The 20,729-nt window shown below is 41.8% G+C and overlaps 1 protein-coding gene across 4 annotated transcripts in view; it reads right to left on the bottom strand.

Annotated features, from left to right (window-relative positions):
- Positions 1-20,729, bottom strand: part of yem (yemanuclein) — a gene marked incomplete at its 5' end in the record, with an annotated part of 205,437 nt that overhangs the window by 117,943 nt on the left and 66,765 nt on the right. For 3 of the 4 annotated variants that reach the window (XM_070089271.1, XM_070089274.1, XM_070089270.1), the window contains 1 exon segment: positions 7,808-7,846. In XM_070089271.1, the coding sequence (XP_069945372.1) occupies positions 7,808-7,846 (39 nt within the window). 4 annotated transcript variants of the gene reach the window in all.

Below are 20,729 nucleotides of genomic sequence, written 5' to 3' on the forward strand. Positions count from 1 at the left end.
GATGGCAAATGTAGTCCCAATTTTTAAAAAGGGAGACAGATATGAGGCACTAAACTACAGACCTGTATCACTAACGTGTATAGTATGCAAAGTCATGGAGAAGATCATCAGGAGGAGAGTGGTGGAGCACCTGGAAAGAAACAAGCGTATAATTGACAACCAGCACAGTTTCAGGGAAGGAAAATCCTGTGTCACAAACCTACTGGAATTTTATGACAAGGTGACAGAAGTAAGACAAGAGAGAGAGGGGTGGATCGACTGCATTTTTTTGGACTGCAAGAAGGCCTTCGACACAGTTCCTCACAAGAGGTTACTGCAAAAGCTAGAGGATCAGGCACACATAACAGGAAAGGCACTGCAATGGATCAGAGAATACCTGACAGGGAGGCAACAATGAGTCATGGTACGTGACGAGGTGTCAGAGTGGGCGCCTGTGACAAGCGGGGTTCCACAGGGGTCAGTCCTAGGACCTGTGCTGTTTTTGGTATATGTGAATGACATAACGGAAGGGATAGACTCAGAAGTGTCTTTGTTTGCAGATGATGTGAAGTTAATGAGAAGAATCAAATCGGACGAGGATCAGGCAGGACTACAAAGAGACCTGGACAGGCTACAAGGCTGGTCCAGCAACTGGCTCCTTGAATTTAACCCTGCCAAATGCAAAGTCATGAAGATTGGGGAAGGGCAAAGAAGACTGCAGACACAATATAGTCTAGATGGCCAAAGACTGCAAACCTCACTCAAGGAAAAAGATCTGGGGTAAGTATAACACCGAGCATATCTCCTGAGGCGCACATCAATCAGATAACTGCTGCAGCATACGGGCCTCTGGCAAACCTACGGATAGCATTCCGATACCTCAGTAAGGAATCGTTCAAGACTCTGTATACCATTTATGTCAGGCCCATACTGGAGTATGCAGCACCAGCTTGGAATCCACACCTGGTCAAGGACGTCAAGAAATTAGAGAAAGTGCAAAGGTTTGCAGCAAGACTAGTCCCAGAGCTAAGGGGATTGTCCTATGAAGAAAGGTTGAGGGAAATTGGCCTGACGACACTGGAGGACAGGAGGGTCAGGGGAGACATGATAACGACATATAAAATACTGCGTGGAATAGACAAGGTGGGAAAGACGGGATGTTCCAGAGATGGGACACAGAAACAAGAGGTCACAATTGGAAGTTGAAGACTCAGATGAATCAAAGGGATGTTAGGAAGTATTTCTTCAGTCATAGAGCAGTCAGGCCGTGGAATAGCCTAGAAAGTGACGTAGTGGAGGCGGGAACCATACATAGTTTTAAGGCAAGGTTTGATAAAGCTCATGGAGCAGGGAGAGAGAGGACCTAGTAGCAATCAGTGAAGAGGCAGGGCCAGGAGCTATGACTCAACCCCTGCAACCACAAATAGGTGAGTACACATACGTACGTACGTACACACACACACACACACACTCGTGAAGGAGTCACGCGGTTTGAGATCGTGTTTTGGTGGTAATTTCTGACTGTGCCATAAGGAATAGAGTGTGGGATATAGGCGTGTGCACGCATAAGAGTGCATATAATCACTTAAGCCCCAAAAAAAGGAAATATGTGATCACAGAAAAGAAAACAAAGGAAATATTGGCTGAGTGTTTAGTGGGGGCCGTTGGAAGGGTGAACGGTTGTGTCAGGCCTAAATAGTGTTGCCATAATAACGCAGTGGGGTATTTTGAAGAATAAGTGCGACTCAAGACCAGGGAGATAAGAGATATGTATAGATGTGTCAGTAAATACAGTGAGCGAGTGAAAAAATTAGAAGAGCTAGAGACTATAGTGCATACAGGAAGTTAGTGGAAAAATTACCGAGAAGCATCAAACTTCTTCAACTTCTGGGACAGGACAGACCCACAACGTTACGCCACTGCCAGCCGCAAGTAATATTCACCTAGTTTGAGTTGCATGGGGTCAATAGTACATCTCTAGCTGGAATTGGGGGTCACTCTCCTCGAGCTATCAGAATTAGAATAAGCAGCATTTACTGGCATTTAATAGAATTTAGAGGTAGCGGCATATAGGCGAAGCCTAGTGTATTTATTTTTGAACGTAATTTTAAACGCATAAGACAGTACAGTGGGAACCAAGAGATCGGGTACATATACAATACATATGTAGTACATACGTGGGAAATAAGGACTGTTTACATAAACATATGCACACACACTAGGTGAGAACAGCTCTGCTGTTAGGCACTTGAATAGCTGTAGCACACACACACACACACACATATACAGGATTTTACACCTTCCTGTGAAGTGACCCTATAACCCTTCCTTTCCCCCCCCCCCATCTCTCTCCCTCTCCTCTCCTCTCTCTTCCTCTCTCTCTCTCTCTTTCTCTCTCACCCTTTCTCTCATCCTCTCACTCTTTCTCTCATCCTCTCTCTCTTCCTCTTCTTTTCTCTCTCTCTCTCTCTTCCCTTGTCACTCCCCCCTCTCTCTTACCTTTTCCCTCTCTCTCACTTTCTCCCCCTTTTTCCCCTCCTTCTAGGCTCTCCTTCTCTCTCTCTCCCTATCTCTCACTCTCTCCCCCTTCTTCTTTTTCTCTTTCTCTCTCTCTTTCACTAAAAAAAAAAATGGTTGGGACTCGCAGGAATCAGGGATCAGATGACAATGGTACTGGTAGGGAGGAATGGATGGAGGAACAGTGGAAAAGGATAGAGCAAGAATGGGAGAGAAAATTAGGAGAGCTTTCTGAAAAAAATGGAGAAAGAGCTCTCTGTGAAATGGGAAAAAGAGGTTGGAGAAGGAGACGAAGAATTGGGAGGCACAAGTCGAAACTGCAGTAGCCAGGGTAAAGGTCCTAGAATTTGAGGTAAACAGGCTGAAGCAAGTCTCAGGGGTAGTGACCAGAGAAGACACACCATACGAAGATGAGAGGCTGAACAGGAAGGAAGGAGATATGAATTATGCTAAGGTCATATCAGCCTGCAAAGAAGGGCCAGGGAGTGGAAGGGAAGAGCAGATGGGTGCAGATGGAGAGGGAGATAGGTCGAATGCTGAGGCACAACCATGCTACCAAGAGCCACTGGAAAAATCAAGGGAGAAAATGACCACATACAGACAGGAACCAGAGTCACAGAGGGAGAGGCAATGGGAGGAGGAAAGGGCAAAATCAGTGATTATCCATGGGCTTCGGGAGAGAGAGGAAAGAACACACACTGAAAGACGGCAGGAAGAAAGAAAGGAGATTGAGAAAATCATCACGGAAATAGGGGGAGAAGACATGGATGAGATTGTAAATTTTCAGAGAATAGGGGGGTACTTGAAGGGGAGAAACCGACCGATCAAGCTGATTCTCAGGACAGAAACAGTGCGGAACAGGATCCTCCAAGAGAAACCACGGTTGAAAAGCTCGGAAGAGTACAAGAAGGTGTTCCTAGACAGAGACAGAACACAAACAGAGAGACAACAGCTGAGGGAGAGGACAAAAAAAGCAAAAGGAGCTAGGAAAGGAGACAAGGATGGAACCAACAGAGATCAGTCAGAGCAGAACAGAGCAGCAAGGGCAAGCACACACACAACTATCCTCAGAACCCCACAACCTATCACACCATCCCAACACACAATACAATCCATACCCACAGCTTCCACCCAACCCCCAACCATAGAATCCCACAGTATGCTACCAGGTCTCCCACCCCCACAGGCCCCCCAAACCACAGTGTTGGAACGGAAACTGAAGGTATGGTACACAAACGCTGATGGAATAACAAACAAGTGGGAGGAGTGGCACGAAAGAGTCAAAGAGGCATCACCAGACATCATAGCGATCACAGAAACCAAGCTTACAGGTATGATAACAGATGCCATACTTCCAGCGGGATACCAGATCCTGAGAAAAGACAGAAGGAACAGGGGGGGTGGAGGAGTGGCATTGCTAATCAAACACCGATGGAATTTTGATGAGCTGGAGAGAGGAGACAGAGGAGAAGAAAGTGATTACATAGCAGGAACGCTTCACTCTGGTGGTCCCAAGGTGATAATTGCAGTGATGTATAACCCACCACAGAACAGCAGGAGGCCAAGGCAAGAGTATGACGAGAGCAATAGAGCGATGGTTGACACACTGGCTGCAGTGGCGAGAAGAGCTCATGCATGCAGGGCAAAGCTCCTGATCATGGGCGACTTTAACCACAAGGAGATCGAATGGGAGAACTTGGAGCCACATATGGGCCAAGATACATGGAGGGCTAAGATGATGGAGGTGGTACTGGAAAACTGCATGTACCAACACGTAAGGGACACTACAAGAGAGAGAGGAGAGGATGAACCAGCAAGACTGGACTTAGTATTCACCTTGAGTAGTGCAGATATTGTGGACATTACATATGAAAGACCCCTTGGGGCCAGCGATCATGTGGTTTTGAGCTTCGAATACACAGTAGAGCTACAAGTGGAGGGGGAAGCAGCAAGGCCAGGACAAATGAAACCAAACTACAGGAAAGGGGACTACACAGGAATGAGGAACTTCCTGAATGAGGTTCAGTGGGACAGAGAACTGGCAGGGAAGCCAGTTAATGAGATGATGGAATATGTAGCAACAATGTGCAAGGAGGCTGAGGAGAGGTTTGTACCCAAGGGTAACAGGAATAATGAAAAAGCCAGGATGAGCCCATGGTTCACCCAAAGATGCAAGGAGGCAAAAACCAAGTGTGCTAGGGAATGGAAGAAATATAGAAGGCAAAGGACCCAGGAGAATAAGGAGAGCAGTCGTAGAGCCAGAAACGAATATGCACAGATAAGAAGGGAGGCCCAACGTCAATATGAAAACGACATAGCAGCAAAAGCCAAATCTGACCCGAAGCTGTTATACAGCCACATCAGGAAGAAAACAACCGTCAAGGACCAGGTAATCAGGCTAAGGAAGGAAGGAAGAGAGACAACAAGAAATGACCGTGAAGTATGTGAGGAACTCAACAAGAGATTCAAAGAAGTGTTCACAGAGGAGACAGAAGGGGCTCCAGAAAGACGGAGAGGTGGGGTACACCACCATGTGCTGGACACAGTACACACAACCGAGGAAGAAGTGAAGAGGCTTCTGAGTGAGCTAGATACCTCAAAGGCAATGGGGCCAGATAACATCTCTCCATGGGTCCTGAGAGAGGGAGCAGAGGCGCTATGTGTACCCCTAACAACAATATTCAATACATCTATCGAAACAGGGAGATTGCCTGAGGCATGGAAGACAGCAAATGTGGTCCCAATCTTTAAAAAAGGTTACAGACATGAAGCACTAAACTACAGACCAGTGTCACTGACATGTATAGCATGCAAAATCATGGAAAAGATTGTCAGGAGAAGAATGGTGGAACATCTAGAAAGGAATGATCTCATCACCAGCAGCCAACATGGTTTCAGAGACGGGAAATCCTGTGTCACAAACCTACTGGAGTTCTATGACATGGTGACACCAGTAAGACAAGAGAGAGAGGGGTGGGTGGATTGCATTTTCTTGGACTGCAAGAAGGCGTTTGACACAGTACCACACAAGAGATTAGTGCAAAAACTGGAGGACCAAGCAGGGATAAGAGGGAAGGCACTGCAATGGATCAAGGAATACTTGTCAGGAAGACAGCAGCGAGTCATGGTACGTGGTGAGGTGTCAGAGTGGGCACCTGTGACCAGCGGGGTCCCACAGGGGTCAGTCCTAGGACCAGTGCTGTTTCTGGTATTTGTGAATGACATGACGGAAGGAATAAACTCCGAGGTGTCCCTGTTTGCAGATGACGTGAAGTTGATGAGAAGAGTTCATTCGATCGAAGACCAGGCAGAAATACAAAGGGATCTGGACAGGCTGCAGACCTGGTCCAGCAACTGGCTCCTGGAGTTCAATCCCACCAAGTGCAAAGTCATGAGGATTGGGGAAGGGCAAAGAAGACCGCAGACGGAGTACAGTCTAGGGGGCCAGAGACTACAAACATCACTCAAGGAAAAAGATCTTGGGGTGAGTATAACACCAGGCACATCTCCTGAAGCGCACATCAACCAAATAACTGCCGCAGCATATGGGCGCCTGGCAAACCTCAGAACAGCATTCCGACATCTTAATAAGGAATCGTTCAGGACCCTGTACACCGTGTACGTTAGGCCCATATTGGAGTATGCGGCACCAGTTTGGAACCCACACCTAGCCAAGCCTGGTGGTTAACGGTGAGGGCCTGGGTTCGATTCCCAGCCAGAGTAGAAACATTGGACGTGTTTCTTTCCACCTGTTGTCTATGTTCCCCATCAGTAAAATGGGTACCTGGGTGTTAGTCGACTGGTGTGGGTCGCATCCTGGGACACTGACCTAAGGAGGCCTGGTCACAGACCGGGCTGCGGGGGCGTTGACCCCCGGAACTCTCTCCAGATAAACCTCCAGAAGCACGTAAAGAAACTAGAGAAAGTGCAAAGGTTTGCAACAAGACTAGTCCCAGAGTTAAGAGGTATGTCCTATGAGGAGAGGTTAAGGGAAATCAACCTGACGACACTGGAGGACAGGAGAGATAGGGGGGACATGATAACGACTTACAAAATACTGAGAGGAATTGACAAGGTGGACAAAGACAGGATGTTCCAGAGACTGGACACAGCAACACGGGGACACAGTTGGAAGCTGAAGACACAGATGAATCAAAGGGATGTTAGGAAGTATTTCTTCAGCCACAGAGTAGTCAGGAAGTGGAATAGTTTGGGAAGCAATGTAGTGGAGGCACGATCCATACATAGCTTTAAGCAGAGGTACGATAAAGCTCATGGTTCAGGGAGAGTGACCTAGTAGTGACCAGTGAAGAGGCGGGGCCAGGAGCTTGGACTCGACCCCTGCAACCTCAACTAGGCGAGTGTACACACACACACACACACACACACAGGGTAAGAAAGCTATTGAATTACTGAAGGAGATATTTTTTTGCTCACTCTACACTGATGGGAGACAGCTGATGTGTTAAAATACTGAACTTAAAATGGTCATACAACACTGAATGACAGAGGTGGAGGAGACGGTAGAGGGAAATGTGATGTTGAAATAAAGGCATTAGCAGAAACAATCTGGAGGAGAGGAAAGGTAGGTCACAGTCGAAATCAATCAATCAGTTAAAACATGATACAACTGTGGAAGAGAAAAAGAAATGTAAAAATTTGCACAAGATAGAAAGCAAATATTTTGTGTAAAAATTTTTTTAGAGCTTTAGGAATAGAAAAAGCCAGGAATTTTATTTTATTTTTCTGTTAGCACAGTAAGGCTACATACAAAATTTCTGGCACTAATCCATTAGTCAATGATGGGTCCTCTCTCATAGTAGGCATTCAGAATTTTTTGGTTACTACACACAATATTTTTCACTAAAGAAGAAAACACATTTTCCATCATTCATTAATAGCTGTCTTGCCAAAACTGTGTGGACATCAGAATCCAAATGACACTCCAAATTGAAGCAGTTCAGCCCATCCATCCAAGAGAATGCACTGTACTTATTTATTTATTCACGTATCTATAAACCACATTTCTTTTATAACTACTGTACATGTGCCACAACTGGTGCATAAAGATATAAAAGAAAGTGTCAAGCATTGAACTGAATAATTTCACAAAGAATGCCTTATATCTAATTCACTTTTTTCTTTATGTGTAATTACTCAAATAATTTCCACTTGCTTATACAGTATGATAAACATGTCTGCTGTATAAATACTTTCTCTGTACACTGTCTTATGTTTACCCCTTGGTTAAATTGCTGATACTGCATAACTCAAAAGAACATTTTTGCAACTACAACAAAAGCTTTCTCACCATTAAAATTACCCACTTTCATTGGTGGGGAGAACTCATCTGAAAAGGACAGAGAAAGATGCAGGAAAAATAACTGAAGTTTAACCATAATAAAAGATACACTTGTGTCAGGGGCATTGGGGAATGACACTAGTCATATGTTACAGTGGCTCAACTTTCTGAGCCCCACTAAGGTCCATACTTCCACTGTGTGCTCAATAATAAAGACTTTCACCTCTGATGGCTAGGTGATATTCACTTGTTATGGTCCACCTCATCTGAGACTCCTAGAAGGCTCCAAATCCCAGATGGAAACTGGAACACAATAGATGAGAAAGGTGGTGGTAATCATGAGCTACCAGGGCCCATGATGTAGAAATACATTATCTATTAGGTCAAAATGAATTTTTAGAGGTTGTGGCCCTGAGGAGACCACCTGGAATTCCAATACCCTCACTTGAGATGAAAGAGACAGCTACTGATTTGACAGGAAATCTATGCAGGCAGATCCAGGAGAAAAGAACCTGTGAACTATGCTGGGAAGTTTCTTTTGACACTCAAAGCCTGCATCAGAATGCAGTAAGCAAAATGTAATGGCATCCTGAAAGGCCAGAAAACTTTGCATGTAAAGAGTACCAAAACAACTGAAAAAAAAGTCCATCACAAGAACATAATTACACAGAGGCCCACCTCACAAGCATGTGTGAGTGAACTGCCAATGATGGAGCCTAAAGATCAACCCTATGGAGGAAAAAGTGCCCTCCACAGCTTAGAGATGTACAAGATCTGAATGGTGAGAGAATTTAATGAAGAATAGTTCAGGACCTATTTGTATGTCTTCAAGAAGAGCTAGATATCCTGTGTAAAGCAAGCTGGCTGCCCACAGGAGGTTCAGGGAGAGGATGCCCTAGAAGAGAACCCATGGAGACGGACCCTGACCAACACTGGAACGAGAAGATAAAGAGCAAGAAGGGCCCCCAATGATTAGTATGCTAAGCCCATACTAATCATATGGTGCCTGGGGAATGCTATGTAATTAAGTTTAATACAGTGAAAGTGAGGGTAATTCCAATTCTCTGAATCAAGAGTTCTATACCAGCTTCAAGGCACCCCCTTTAAAGGGTCACAGAGGAGACAAGCAGCCAGGGCCAGATTGAGAAAGAACCCAAGGGCCCTAGAGATGAAGGCAGTCTCAACCACGCCCTAATCAACATGCAGCAGGCACTGAAAAGCTACCGGAACCAGGGAACATGACCTACTGACAATGAGCCCTTTTATGTAAGAGGTAGCTGTTTCAGGCCCCAATACAGAGGGGCCCTCAAATAGACCATTCCAAGGTAAGCACACACACAGGAATCTCCACATGGTGGCAAGCAAGGTCCGAGCTACTGGCAAGTAATTATTGTCTAAAAGAATATAGAAGAGCAGTAAGGACTGCCACAAATCTTGCATGTAGTTCAAAGGCTAAAATGGGAAGGAAGCAAACACCAGATGAGGCAGTACCCATAAGGAAAGGAGAGTGTGAAGTGTTCATGCCATGGAGTAAGATTGACAACTGGAGTTCAGAGCATCATGTGACCCCCAGGCAATGTTGATAATAACAAACTAAAATCACTAGATGATTGAAGGTGAAGGTTATTACTGAGCATAAAGTGCAAGTATGGACCTTACTGAGATGAGTATAAATCTAAATGAGTCATGACATTTTCCAGTTGAGGCCCTATCAGAAATACATTACTTACAGAAAGATAAAAAGATTATCTGATACACAATATTCAAGCAGGGATTTTTCATGTACAGTATGTTCAGACAATAATAAACTAGCTTTGAAAGTAACAAAGTTGTGAAAACAATACAACAGTTGATCAAGTTTAAGATACTAAGGTTGGATAGTAAATACAAATAAATTTTAAAGGCTAAGCTGGTGATGACTGCATTCTTAAAAAGCCTTAAGAAAGACTTGAGTAACAAAATACTAAGATATGCACTTTCCATTTCTTAATAAGTGTTCTCACATCTTAATTACCAAGAGCTTTTCATTCTTGTTGCACTATATTGTATCTCGAAGCTTAATGACTTTCTTAAAATGTAAAGTGACTCCAAAGTTAAACAAAAGATTAAATCAATAGCAAATATATGGAAAAAACTGAATGCAATATTCAAATTAGTACTTAATATTTGTGCACAAGCATTTGAAGTGCACTTGATGCATTTTATGCACTTTCTCAATCAACAGAGAATGCATATGGTTAATATACTAACATTGCTAGCAGTAGTGCAGACTTTCCATACTGTATTAAGAATGCCTTTTGTTGAATAACAATGTACTGTACAGAATGAAAATAAAATATATTGAATTTGTTAGTTTTGATGTCAAAGTCCTGTTCACCAGAATGCCAATAGATGATCTCTTACTTTTCTTGATATATAATATGACTAAATTCAGCCTACCTTTGACAGCTCTGGTTACCACTAAAATGATTAAGTTGTGTAGACTGTTGTATATGTACAGGCATCATAAATATGCATGCAAATAAGTACATGTATGCATTTAGCAGATTATTTGCTTGACAGTTTCAAGAAGTGCCAGGGACACTTTTGAATGCAAGATTTCCTAAATCACTGAGAAATTTTGATCTTTAATAAATGGCCTGGTAACTCACCGAATTAAATCTGAAAGAGAACACATGAACAATATTAAGCATAAGCTTGGTGGCATGGACATTTCTAATATCCCCAAACTCTTGAGTGCTATTAAGCAGAGATGGAAGGGTACTGACTCTTCTTTCATACTATGGCCTTATCTGTGCCAAGGAGACAAAAGTAGTAACCAATACACATTTCAGAATTTTATTTTTAAAACAATATTTTATGGCGAGAGTTGTCATTATATTTGTAGTTAGTTTATGCACATACATATTTTTGACACCTACTGTATATGATTCATAAAGCACTAAAATCAGTTTTGTTATTCATTACTTCACTAAATGGTTCTAGTGCTCTGTAAATCATACTGAGCTACTTAACAGTCTATGCAGCCTAATTATTTTATTGATAATCAGTCACTAACTTCATTAAAATTTGACTGCCATCATTAAAAATTGTCAGTCGCCTCAACTGTTTGCTATCAATGTCAATTTACAGCTTTTGTTTATACACCTCATCTACCATTTACCAGCAAGGTTGGGTGACCCCTAAGAAGAAAATACATTCACTATCATTTATTCAGTAGCAATCTTGCCAGGACTCAGACATCACACTTCAAATGACCATCCAAACAGCAACACCCACACCCATCCCTCAGAGTGCAAATACTATTTCCTACCCAAAGAACTCAAATTTAGTTAAATGGTTTATGTAAATCCCTTCACACTCCAATAGGATTTAAAATAAAAAAGTCATTCGTCTTCTCTCACTTAAATCTAATGCACTCATGTCTTCTGGATGCTCAAGTCACTTGAAACTTTCACATCACTCTTCCTTCCAACATTTCCTACCCACCTCCCTCTAGCCACCCCAGATGTACACACTTTCTTGGTCAACCTATTCTGTTTTATCCTTTCTCAATGACCAAACTATCTTAACAATCCTCCTCCACTTTCTTAATTATACCTTTCAAACCACCACATCTTTAATTTCTGCCCTCGTTATTCTCTGAATAATATTCACGCCACACATTGATCTCAAGCATGACATCAATGACACCAGCCTTCTCCTCTCTGCAACATTTATTTGCAATAACTAGTTTACTGTCATATTATAAAGTTTTTTTAACATGCAAGCTGTTGCCCACCAAGGTAGGGAGATAATTTTTTTTTTTTAACACATCGGTCGTTTCCCACCGAGGCAGGGTGACCCAAAAAGAAAGAAAAATACTTTCATCATCATTCAACACTCACCATCACTTATACATAATAACTGTCTTTGCAAAGGTACTCAGATACGACAATTTAGAATTCCCTCCAAACTGCCAATATCCCAAATCCCTCCTCTAAAGTGCAGGCATTATACTACTTCCCATTTCCAGGACTCAAATCTGGCTAATCATTTTCCCTGAATCCCTTCACAAAATATTACCCTGCCACACTCCATAACACCGTCAGCTCCCAAAAACGATTCGTCTCCATTCACTATCTAACACGCTCACCCCTCGCCCATAAAACCTCCTTTACCCCTTCCCTCCAACCTTTTCGAGGACAACCCCTACCCCGCTACTTTGTTCCATTCTTTCTAAATGACTAAACCACCTCAACAACTCCTCTTCAGCCCTCTGACTAATAAACTTCACACCTCCTAATTTCCACACTCTGAATTCTCTGCATAATATTTACACCACACACTGCCCTTAGACACAACATCTCCACTTTCCCCAGCCGCCACCTCACCGCAGCATTTACAACCCAGCTTCACACCCATATAAAAGTGTTGGTACCACTATACTTTCATATATTCCCTTTTTTGCCTCCATGGATAACATTTTTTTTGTCTCCACAGATACCTCAAAGCACCACTCACCTTTTTTCCTTCATCAATTCTATGGTTAACCTCATCTTTCATAAACCCATCTGCTGACAGGTCAACTTCCAAATATCTGAAAACATTCACTTCTTCCATACTCCTCCTCCCTAATGTGTTATCCATTTTTTCTTTATCTAAATCATTTGATACCCTCATCACCTTAATCTTATCTATGTTCACTTTCAACTTTCTACCTTCACACACCCTCCCAAACTCATCCACTAACCTTTGCAACTTTTCTTTAGAATATCCCAAAAGCATAGTATCATCAGCAAAAACTAACTGTGTCAACTCCCATTCTGTATTTGATTCCCCATAATTTAATCCCACCCCTCTCCCCAACACCCTAACATTTACCTCTTTTACAATCCCATCTATAAATACATTAAACAACCATGGTGACATTACACATACCTGTCTAAGACCTACTTTTACCGGGAAGTAATCTCCCTCTCTCCTACACACCCTAACCTTAACCTCATTATCCTCATAAAAACTTTTTACAGCATTTAGTAGCTTACTACCTATTCCATACACTTGCAACATAGCTCCCTTAGCCACTCTATCATATGCCTTTTCTAAATCCATAAATGCAATGAAAACTTCCCTACCTTTATCTAAATACTGTTCACATATATGCTTCAATGTAAACACTTGATCTACACATCCCTACCCACTCTAAAGCCTCCTTGCTCATCTGCAGTCCTACCTCTAATTCTTTCAATAATAACCCTACTGTACACTTTACCTGGAATACTCAGTAACTTCTTCCCCTCTAATTTTTACAATCTCTTTTGTCCCCCTTCCCTTTATATAAAGGAACTTGCCAATCCCTAGGTACCTTCCCCTCTTTCATATATTAATTAAACAAAAACACCAATTGCTATCTTGCCAGAAATATGCTGACATCTCAGTTCAGATGCCCCTCCAAACTGAAACATCTTCATTTCTCTTTTAAAAGAATGTAGGCACTGTACTGCTCACCTCCATGACTCAAGTCCAGCTAACTAGTTTTCCCTGAATCCATTCATAAGCATTAGACATCAAGCCCAAGATGAGGTAGTTCAACCTTACAATTTATATCATGAATGAACATCAGGAGGAAAATGGAAAATTTACACACATTCAGGACATGAAAGGACCCCTTTGCACTGTGCATAGATCAAGACTTTTTAAACATTATTTTCCCATCCAAAATCATCACTTCAAAGGCTAGTGTGTGTCGCTGAATGTCGTGTCCTGGAACATGCATATGAAGTAGTTGAAAGTGTGAAAAATGCTTCCAAGGTTTTACCCCACAACTTCCTAGTCAAATAAGAGAAAAACTAGTTTCATTCCATGTGTGGTGCAGAACTAAGCTTTTCATATCTTTTCATAGTTCAAATTAAAATTTGTGATGTTAAAACAATTATCCAGAAGTCAGTCAAACTACTGATATGAAAACAGCTAGATGACAGAATAATATATGCTGTGCTGACATCTGACCTGTCAAAGGGGAGTGTCAATAAAAGTCAAGAAATGCAAATATAAAGATTACCTGTATGCTCTTTAAACAAGTCTTATTATTAGAATGGCTCATAGTACTCTATAAGGCAGACAATGGCAAAAGCCAGCAAGCAGGAATATAGGCACATTTTGCCCAAGGCTGGGCTTTATTTTGTACAAAGGAATGAGCAAATACACTGCCTTACAAGGCAAGTGAGCACCATGAGGTCAGGCTCGGAGAAAGACAAGTCACATATTTTGAGAGGTCACAAAAGGTCATTAACCCTTTCATTGTTGCTACCCCTGCTTATAAAGAACAACTGTTACACCATGAGAATGACAGGGCCAGACACAGTTTTGGAAGCAGTTGTGATCCACCTCAACAATACCACTGAGCAAAACTGTAATGTACATGTTGGCTGCACCTATTGCCCAAATTATCCACGATTCATATAATGAACATAATAAACTTGTCACTTTATTCCCTCCCCTCCCTGCTCCCACTAATAACCAACCTCACCAGACTTGATCTTGCAATTTAATGACCTCATGTGACTTGCTATTGCAATATACAGTGGACCCACAGTTAACGATATTTTTTCATTCCAGAAGTATGTTCAGGTGCCAGTACTGACTGAATTTGTTCCCATAAGGAATATTGTGAAGTAGATTAGTCCATTTCAGACCCCCAAACATACATGTACAAACGCACTTACATAAATACACTTACATAATTGGTCGCATTGGGAGGTGATCGTTAAGCGGGGGTCCACTGTACTACTGTAATTGCATTGTAAAAGATGTGTCATTCTTAAAGCCTGACTTCACGATGCTCATTTGTCTTATAAGGTGGTGTATTTCCTCATCCACATGTACTTGATAAAACCCAGCATTGTGCAAAATGATGTATTAAAAGGATCCTCTGCTACCGGTGTCTTTGTTCTCAATCTATGTGGTCCTAGCTCGTTCTAACCTTTCCTTTTCCCTTTTTACTTTATGCTAATTTAAAGTGTTGTCAGAGTTATTCCTTGGTTGTTATTGTATCAAACATGTTTATCTTTGGAATATTGTTATTTGGTGTAGGTGTGGTGGGTACCTATTTACAGTGGTACTTCGGTTTTGGTATGCCCTAGTTTGTATGTAAAACTATAGTTATTCTCTACAAAATGTATTTTTTGTTAATATTTTTGGGTGTCTGGAACAGATTAATTGGATTTACATTATTTCTTATGGGAAATATTGCTTCAGTTTTCGTACGATTCGGTTTATCATCAGACTTTTTCAAACTGTATTTGGTATAGTTTTGTCAAGAAAAGTAGCTTTAATTCTATTTACCACTGGTCATTACCCACCAAAGCTATTTTTCAGATTTTTAATTTAATATTTTTCTCAAGCTATTTTTGGATAAAACATACTGACAGTGACACATTCTATCAAACACTACTCTCAGTGACATGTCCTATCAAACTAGAATCCTTCCCTCAATCCAATTTAATATTTTAAACTGGTTGGCCTTGTATTTTGCTGAATCTGCTTCAAAAACAGCCCTTCATATATTAACCCTTTGAGGATCTGTCCCATATTTCTATGACTTTGAAGCCAGGGTCCAAGCTGTAGGACTATGTCATGAGCGGTAAATTTGGGCCTAGATATGAGAGAATGCATCTATGTGGTAAGTGTGCACCATATAAAACAAATCCTGCAGCACACATTTCATAATGAGAAAAAAAGAACTACGACCATATTTTTGCATTAAAGCAGCAACTTTGTGGTGCATTTTCGCATAATTTTTACGGCTGTATTTGTGGTTTCTTGGTTTCATTTTATAGAATGGAAGATATCTTACAGAAATAGAGATAATTTTGATTGGTTTTAGTACTGAAAATAGCTTGAAACTGAGCTCAAAGTAGCAGAAATGTTCCATTTTTTGGTGTGCATAAAAATCCTTTATTTTTTTTTTTCAACAAGTCGGCCGTCTCCCACCGAGGCAGGGTGACCCAAAAAAGAAAGAAAATCCCGAAAAAGAAAATACTTTCATCATCATTCAACACTTTCACCACACTCACACATTATCACTGTTTTTGCAGAGGTGCTCAAAATACAACAGTCTAGAAGCATACACATATAAAGATACACAACATATCCCTCCAAACTGCCAATATCCCAAACCCCTCCTTTAACCCTTTGAGGGTCGACAGGCCCTCTCCGAAACTCGTTCTCAGGGTCGGCCAAATTTCAAAAAAAAAAAAAAAAAAATTATTTTTTCTTATGAAAAAAGTTTTTTTTTCTAAACATTATAGGCTAAACAAAAAAATTTTACCGTCAATACTTACCGAGATATGGAGGCGTGAAGTTTGCCAAAATTGAAAAACATCTGGTAACATCGCCGACTGCCGTCACCCGGTATTTTTCTATTTACTTTTTTTATGTATTATTTTCAATTATTTTTAAATTTTTCTTTTTCTAAGTAACTTTTATGGCCTCTGAGGCCAACATGATCACTATTTTGTAAGTTATTTCTTTTTCAATACTACACAATAAGGGCGTAAACACTGTTGTCATTATTTTGTTTATAGAAAATATTTACACAAACAAACGATATGAAATGTTGTTTATTACTATTTTTCTATATTTATATACACATATACAGTCACAGGGAATGTTTCTAGAAGTTCTGCAGCCTGTGGAACTCTTTGAAACATGGTGTCATGCACAGTGGTGTTTTACATTCCTCACACATAAAACGAGTGTCTCTGCGTTGTTGTGGGCGTTTTTTTGTATGTGAACAGAAGTAACACCTCTTCTGAGCCTTTTTCTTGAAAGCAGTAGCAGGCACTTTTACCAGGAAGTGATCACCATGCTTCAGAGAGCAGGTAGTTGTTGATAATTTGGTGGGCGGTCAATTGCAGGTGCTGTTCCTTGGTACTTGAATACTATTTGTTTGATGACAGACAAACAGAATTCGCCGTACTGTGGTTTGTTTCTGGTCCTCATCTTATACATATTATAAGCATTGAGCATGGAAATGTCCAGAAGATGGAAAAACAGTTTTATGTACCACTTATAACTCTTGCGAACACAATCAGCAAACCCAATCTGCATGTCACATTTCTCCACTGAACGCATGTTGAAGGTGTAATCAATCACAGCTGCAGGTTTTAGAATGGGTTCATTGCTCTCTCTATGCTGCCTGCCACTGTCTGCCATTTCATTAGGGTGAACTGATGACAACAGTGTGACATCTCGTTTGTCATGCCACCGAAATGCCATGATGTCATTGGCAACAAACGCCTGCACCTCACCTCTACGAGTGCAAGCGTCAAACCTGGGCATATGTTTCCGATTTGCACGCACTGTGTCACACACATCTGTCATGTTCACACGCAAAAAATCACAGAGTGAGGGGCTTGTGTACCAGTTATCTGTATATAATATATGCCCCTTACCAAGGTATGGTTCTATCATTGTTCTAACCACATCATCTGAGATGCCCAATAACTTCCTGGTATTTTGCAATGTATAACTTCCAGTGTACACAATAATATCCAATACGAGACCACTGTAACAATCACAAAGCACAAACAACTTTATACCAAAGCGTTTCCTCTTGCTTGGTATGTACTGCTTGAAAGAAAGTCTTCCTTTGAACAGAATCAAAGATTCGTCAATATCAAGCTTCCTGAAGGGATAAAAATGCGTACTGAATTTCTCTTTCAGATACACAAACACATTCCTAATCTTATATAACCTGTCGTTTCTGTCAGGCCTGGTTTTGTCTGAGAAGTGAAGCATACGTAACATTAGCACAAATCAATTCACTGGCATTATATCACTGAAACCTGGGGTTGCAATCAAGCGGTCTGTTGACCAGTATGATTTCACTTTGTGCTTATACACATGTGGCATAAGCATTTTTGTGGCAAAGAAAAGATACATCTCACCCACAGTTGCCTCCTTCCACTGGTGTAGATGTGATTTTGGTGAAGTAATGTGTTTGCCATGGTGTACTCGTAGTATGTGTTGCTTTCCATGACAATACTTTCCATCAGTGGTTCGTCAAAGAATAACTCGAAACATTCCAGTTCAGTGGCATTGTTCCCAAGTGTACAAGATGGCCGTATTCCACTTTGGCTGTCATCAAACTGGTGGGCATTTGGAACAAAACTGACAGCTTCCTGCCAATCCCAGGTGCGGTCTGCTGGTGGGTACTGGACAATGACAGGTGGTTGTGGAGGCTGGTGTGGTGGGTGGGTGGGGGATGGTGGCCTTTGTTGTAGATCAGCTGAGGCAGCGGCGTGGGTGGCAGCATGGCCCACTGCTGGTGCCTCACCGCCAGCACCACTACCACCACGCACATTTTCCATCCCAATTGCAACAGTATCATCGTCATTTTCACTGTCTGTTCCTGTTGTACAGCCACGGGATGTACTCCGAGATGCACTCCTTCCCCTTGGAATAGCATATGGCACACTACCAGAGCGCATATATCGTCGTATATACTGACGCTTCACTGGGGAATATTGCACTTCACTATCACTACTGGAACTAGTTTGAAGAGCTTGTAGTTCATATTCACTATCACTATCATCACCCATGCTCTCATCTGAGTCTGGGATTTGGGAAAATAGAAGTTTCCTCTTGGATTCTGGTACAACTGAACGTGAACAAGACGGCCCAGCACCAGAGGTGAAAGGCTGAGGGTCGTCTGGGTTTTCCTCACTATTACCGATATTATGGTCATTAGTTTCGGTCAAAACCTCACCAAAACCTTGAAACTCATCTTCACTGGCACTTCCATCTGTATTAGAACTGCCACTGGGGAACAAAAGTGTCCCAATTCGCCGAGGAGTGAGGAGCTTCTTACCGCGAGGCATGGTGGATATTGTTTACTAAGATGGCGTTCCCACAAGGCACCACTGGGTCCCACATTTTTTTTCTACTGCACGCACCGACCACACAGACCCATTCTCTCACATGTAGGCCTACCAGCCATTTCCCGCGAGATTTGACGGCGCTAGAATTTGTGCGTACTAGTACGTCAAAAACCCCTGCGCGTAAGACGTACTAGTACGTCCGAATCCCTCAAAGGGTTAAAGTGCAGGCATTGTACTTCCCATTTCCAGGACTCAAGTCCGACTATACGAAAATAACCGGTTTCCCTGAATCCCTTCACTAAATATTACCCTGCTCACACTCCAACAGATCGTCAGGTCCCAAGTACCATTAGTCTCCATTCACTCCTATTTAACACACTCACGCACGCTTGCTGGAAGCCCAAGCCCCTTGCCCACAAAACCTCCTTTACCCCCTCTCTCCAACCCTTTCGAGGACGACCCCTACCCCTCCTTCCTTCCCCTATAGATTTATATGCTTTCCATGTCATTCTACTTTGATCCATTCTCTCTAAATGACCAAACCACCTCAACAACCCCTCTTCTGCCCTCTGACTAATACTTTTAACTCCACACCTTTTCCTAATTTCCACACTCTGAATTTTCTGCATAATATTTACACCACACATTGCCCTTAAACAGGACATCTCAACTGCCTCCAACCGTCTCCTCGCTGCTGCATTTACCACCCAAGCTTCACACCCATATAAGAGAGTTGGTACTACTATACTTTCATACATTCCCTTCTTTGCCTCCATAGATAACGTTTTTTGACTCCACATATACCTCAACGCACCACTCACCTTTTTTCCCTCATCAATTCTATGATTAACCTCATCCTTCATAAATCCATCCTCCGACACGTCAACTCCCAAGTATCTGAAAACATTCACTTCTTCCATACTCCTCCTCCCCAATTTGATATCCAATTTTTCTTTATCTAAATCATTTGATACCCTCATTACCTTACTCTTTTCTATGTTCACTTTCAACTTTCTACCTTTACACACATTCCCAAACTCATCCACTAACCTTTGCAATTTTTCTTTAGAATCTCCCATAAGCACAGTATCATCAGCAAAAAGTAACTGTGTCAATTCCCATTTTGAATTTGATTCCCCAAAATTTAATCCCACCCCTCTCCCGAACACCCTAGCATTTACTTCCTTTACAACCCCATCTATAAATATATTAAACAACCATGGTGACATTACACATCCCTGTCTAAGACCTACTTTTACCGGGAAGTAGTCTCCCTCTCTTCTACACACCCTAACCTGAGCCTATCCTCATAAAAACTCTTTACAGCATTTAATAACTTACCACCTATTCCATATACTTGCAACATCTGCCACATTGCTCCTCTATCCACTCTATCATATGCCTTTTCTAAATCCATACATGCAATAAAAACTTCCCTACCTTTATCTAAATACTGTTCACATATATGCTTCAATGTAAACACTTGATCTACACATCCCCTACCCACTCTGAAACCTCCTTACTCATCCGCAATCCTACATTCTGTCTTACCTCTAATTCTTTCAATTATAACCCTACCGTACACTTTTCCTGGTATACTCAGTAAACTTATTCCTCTATAATTTTTACAGTCTCTTTTGTCCCCTTTCCCTTTATATAAAGGGACTATACATGCTCTCCGCCAATCCCTAGGTACCTTCCCCTCTTCCATACATTTATTAAACAAAAGTACCAACCACTCCAACACTATATCCCCCCCTGCTTTTAACATTTCTGTCATGATCCCATCAGTTCCACCTGCTTTACCCCCTTTCATTCTACGTAATGCCTCACGTACCTCCCCCACACTTACATTCTGCTCTTCTTCACTCCTAAAAGATAGTATACCTCCCTGACCAGTGCATGAAATTACTGCCTCTCTTTCTACCTCAACATTTAAAAGTTCCTCAAAATATTCTCGCCATCTACCTAATACCTCCATCTCCTCATCTACTAACTCCCCTACTCTGTTTTTAACTGACAAATCCATACTTTCCCTAGGCTTTCTTAACTTGTTTAACTCACTC

This window comes from Cherax quadricarinatus, chromosome 28 (assembly GCF_038502225.1).
Source record: "Cherax quadricarinatus isolate ZL_2023a chromosome 28, ASM3850222v1, whole genome shotgun sequence".
Lineage (NCBI taxonomy): Eukaryota > Metazoa > Arthropoda > Malacostraca > Decapoda > Parastacidae > Cherax > Cherax quadricarinatus.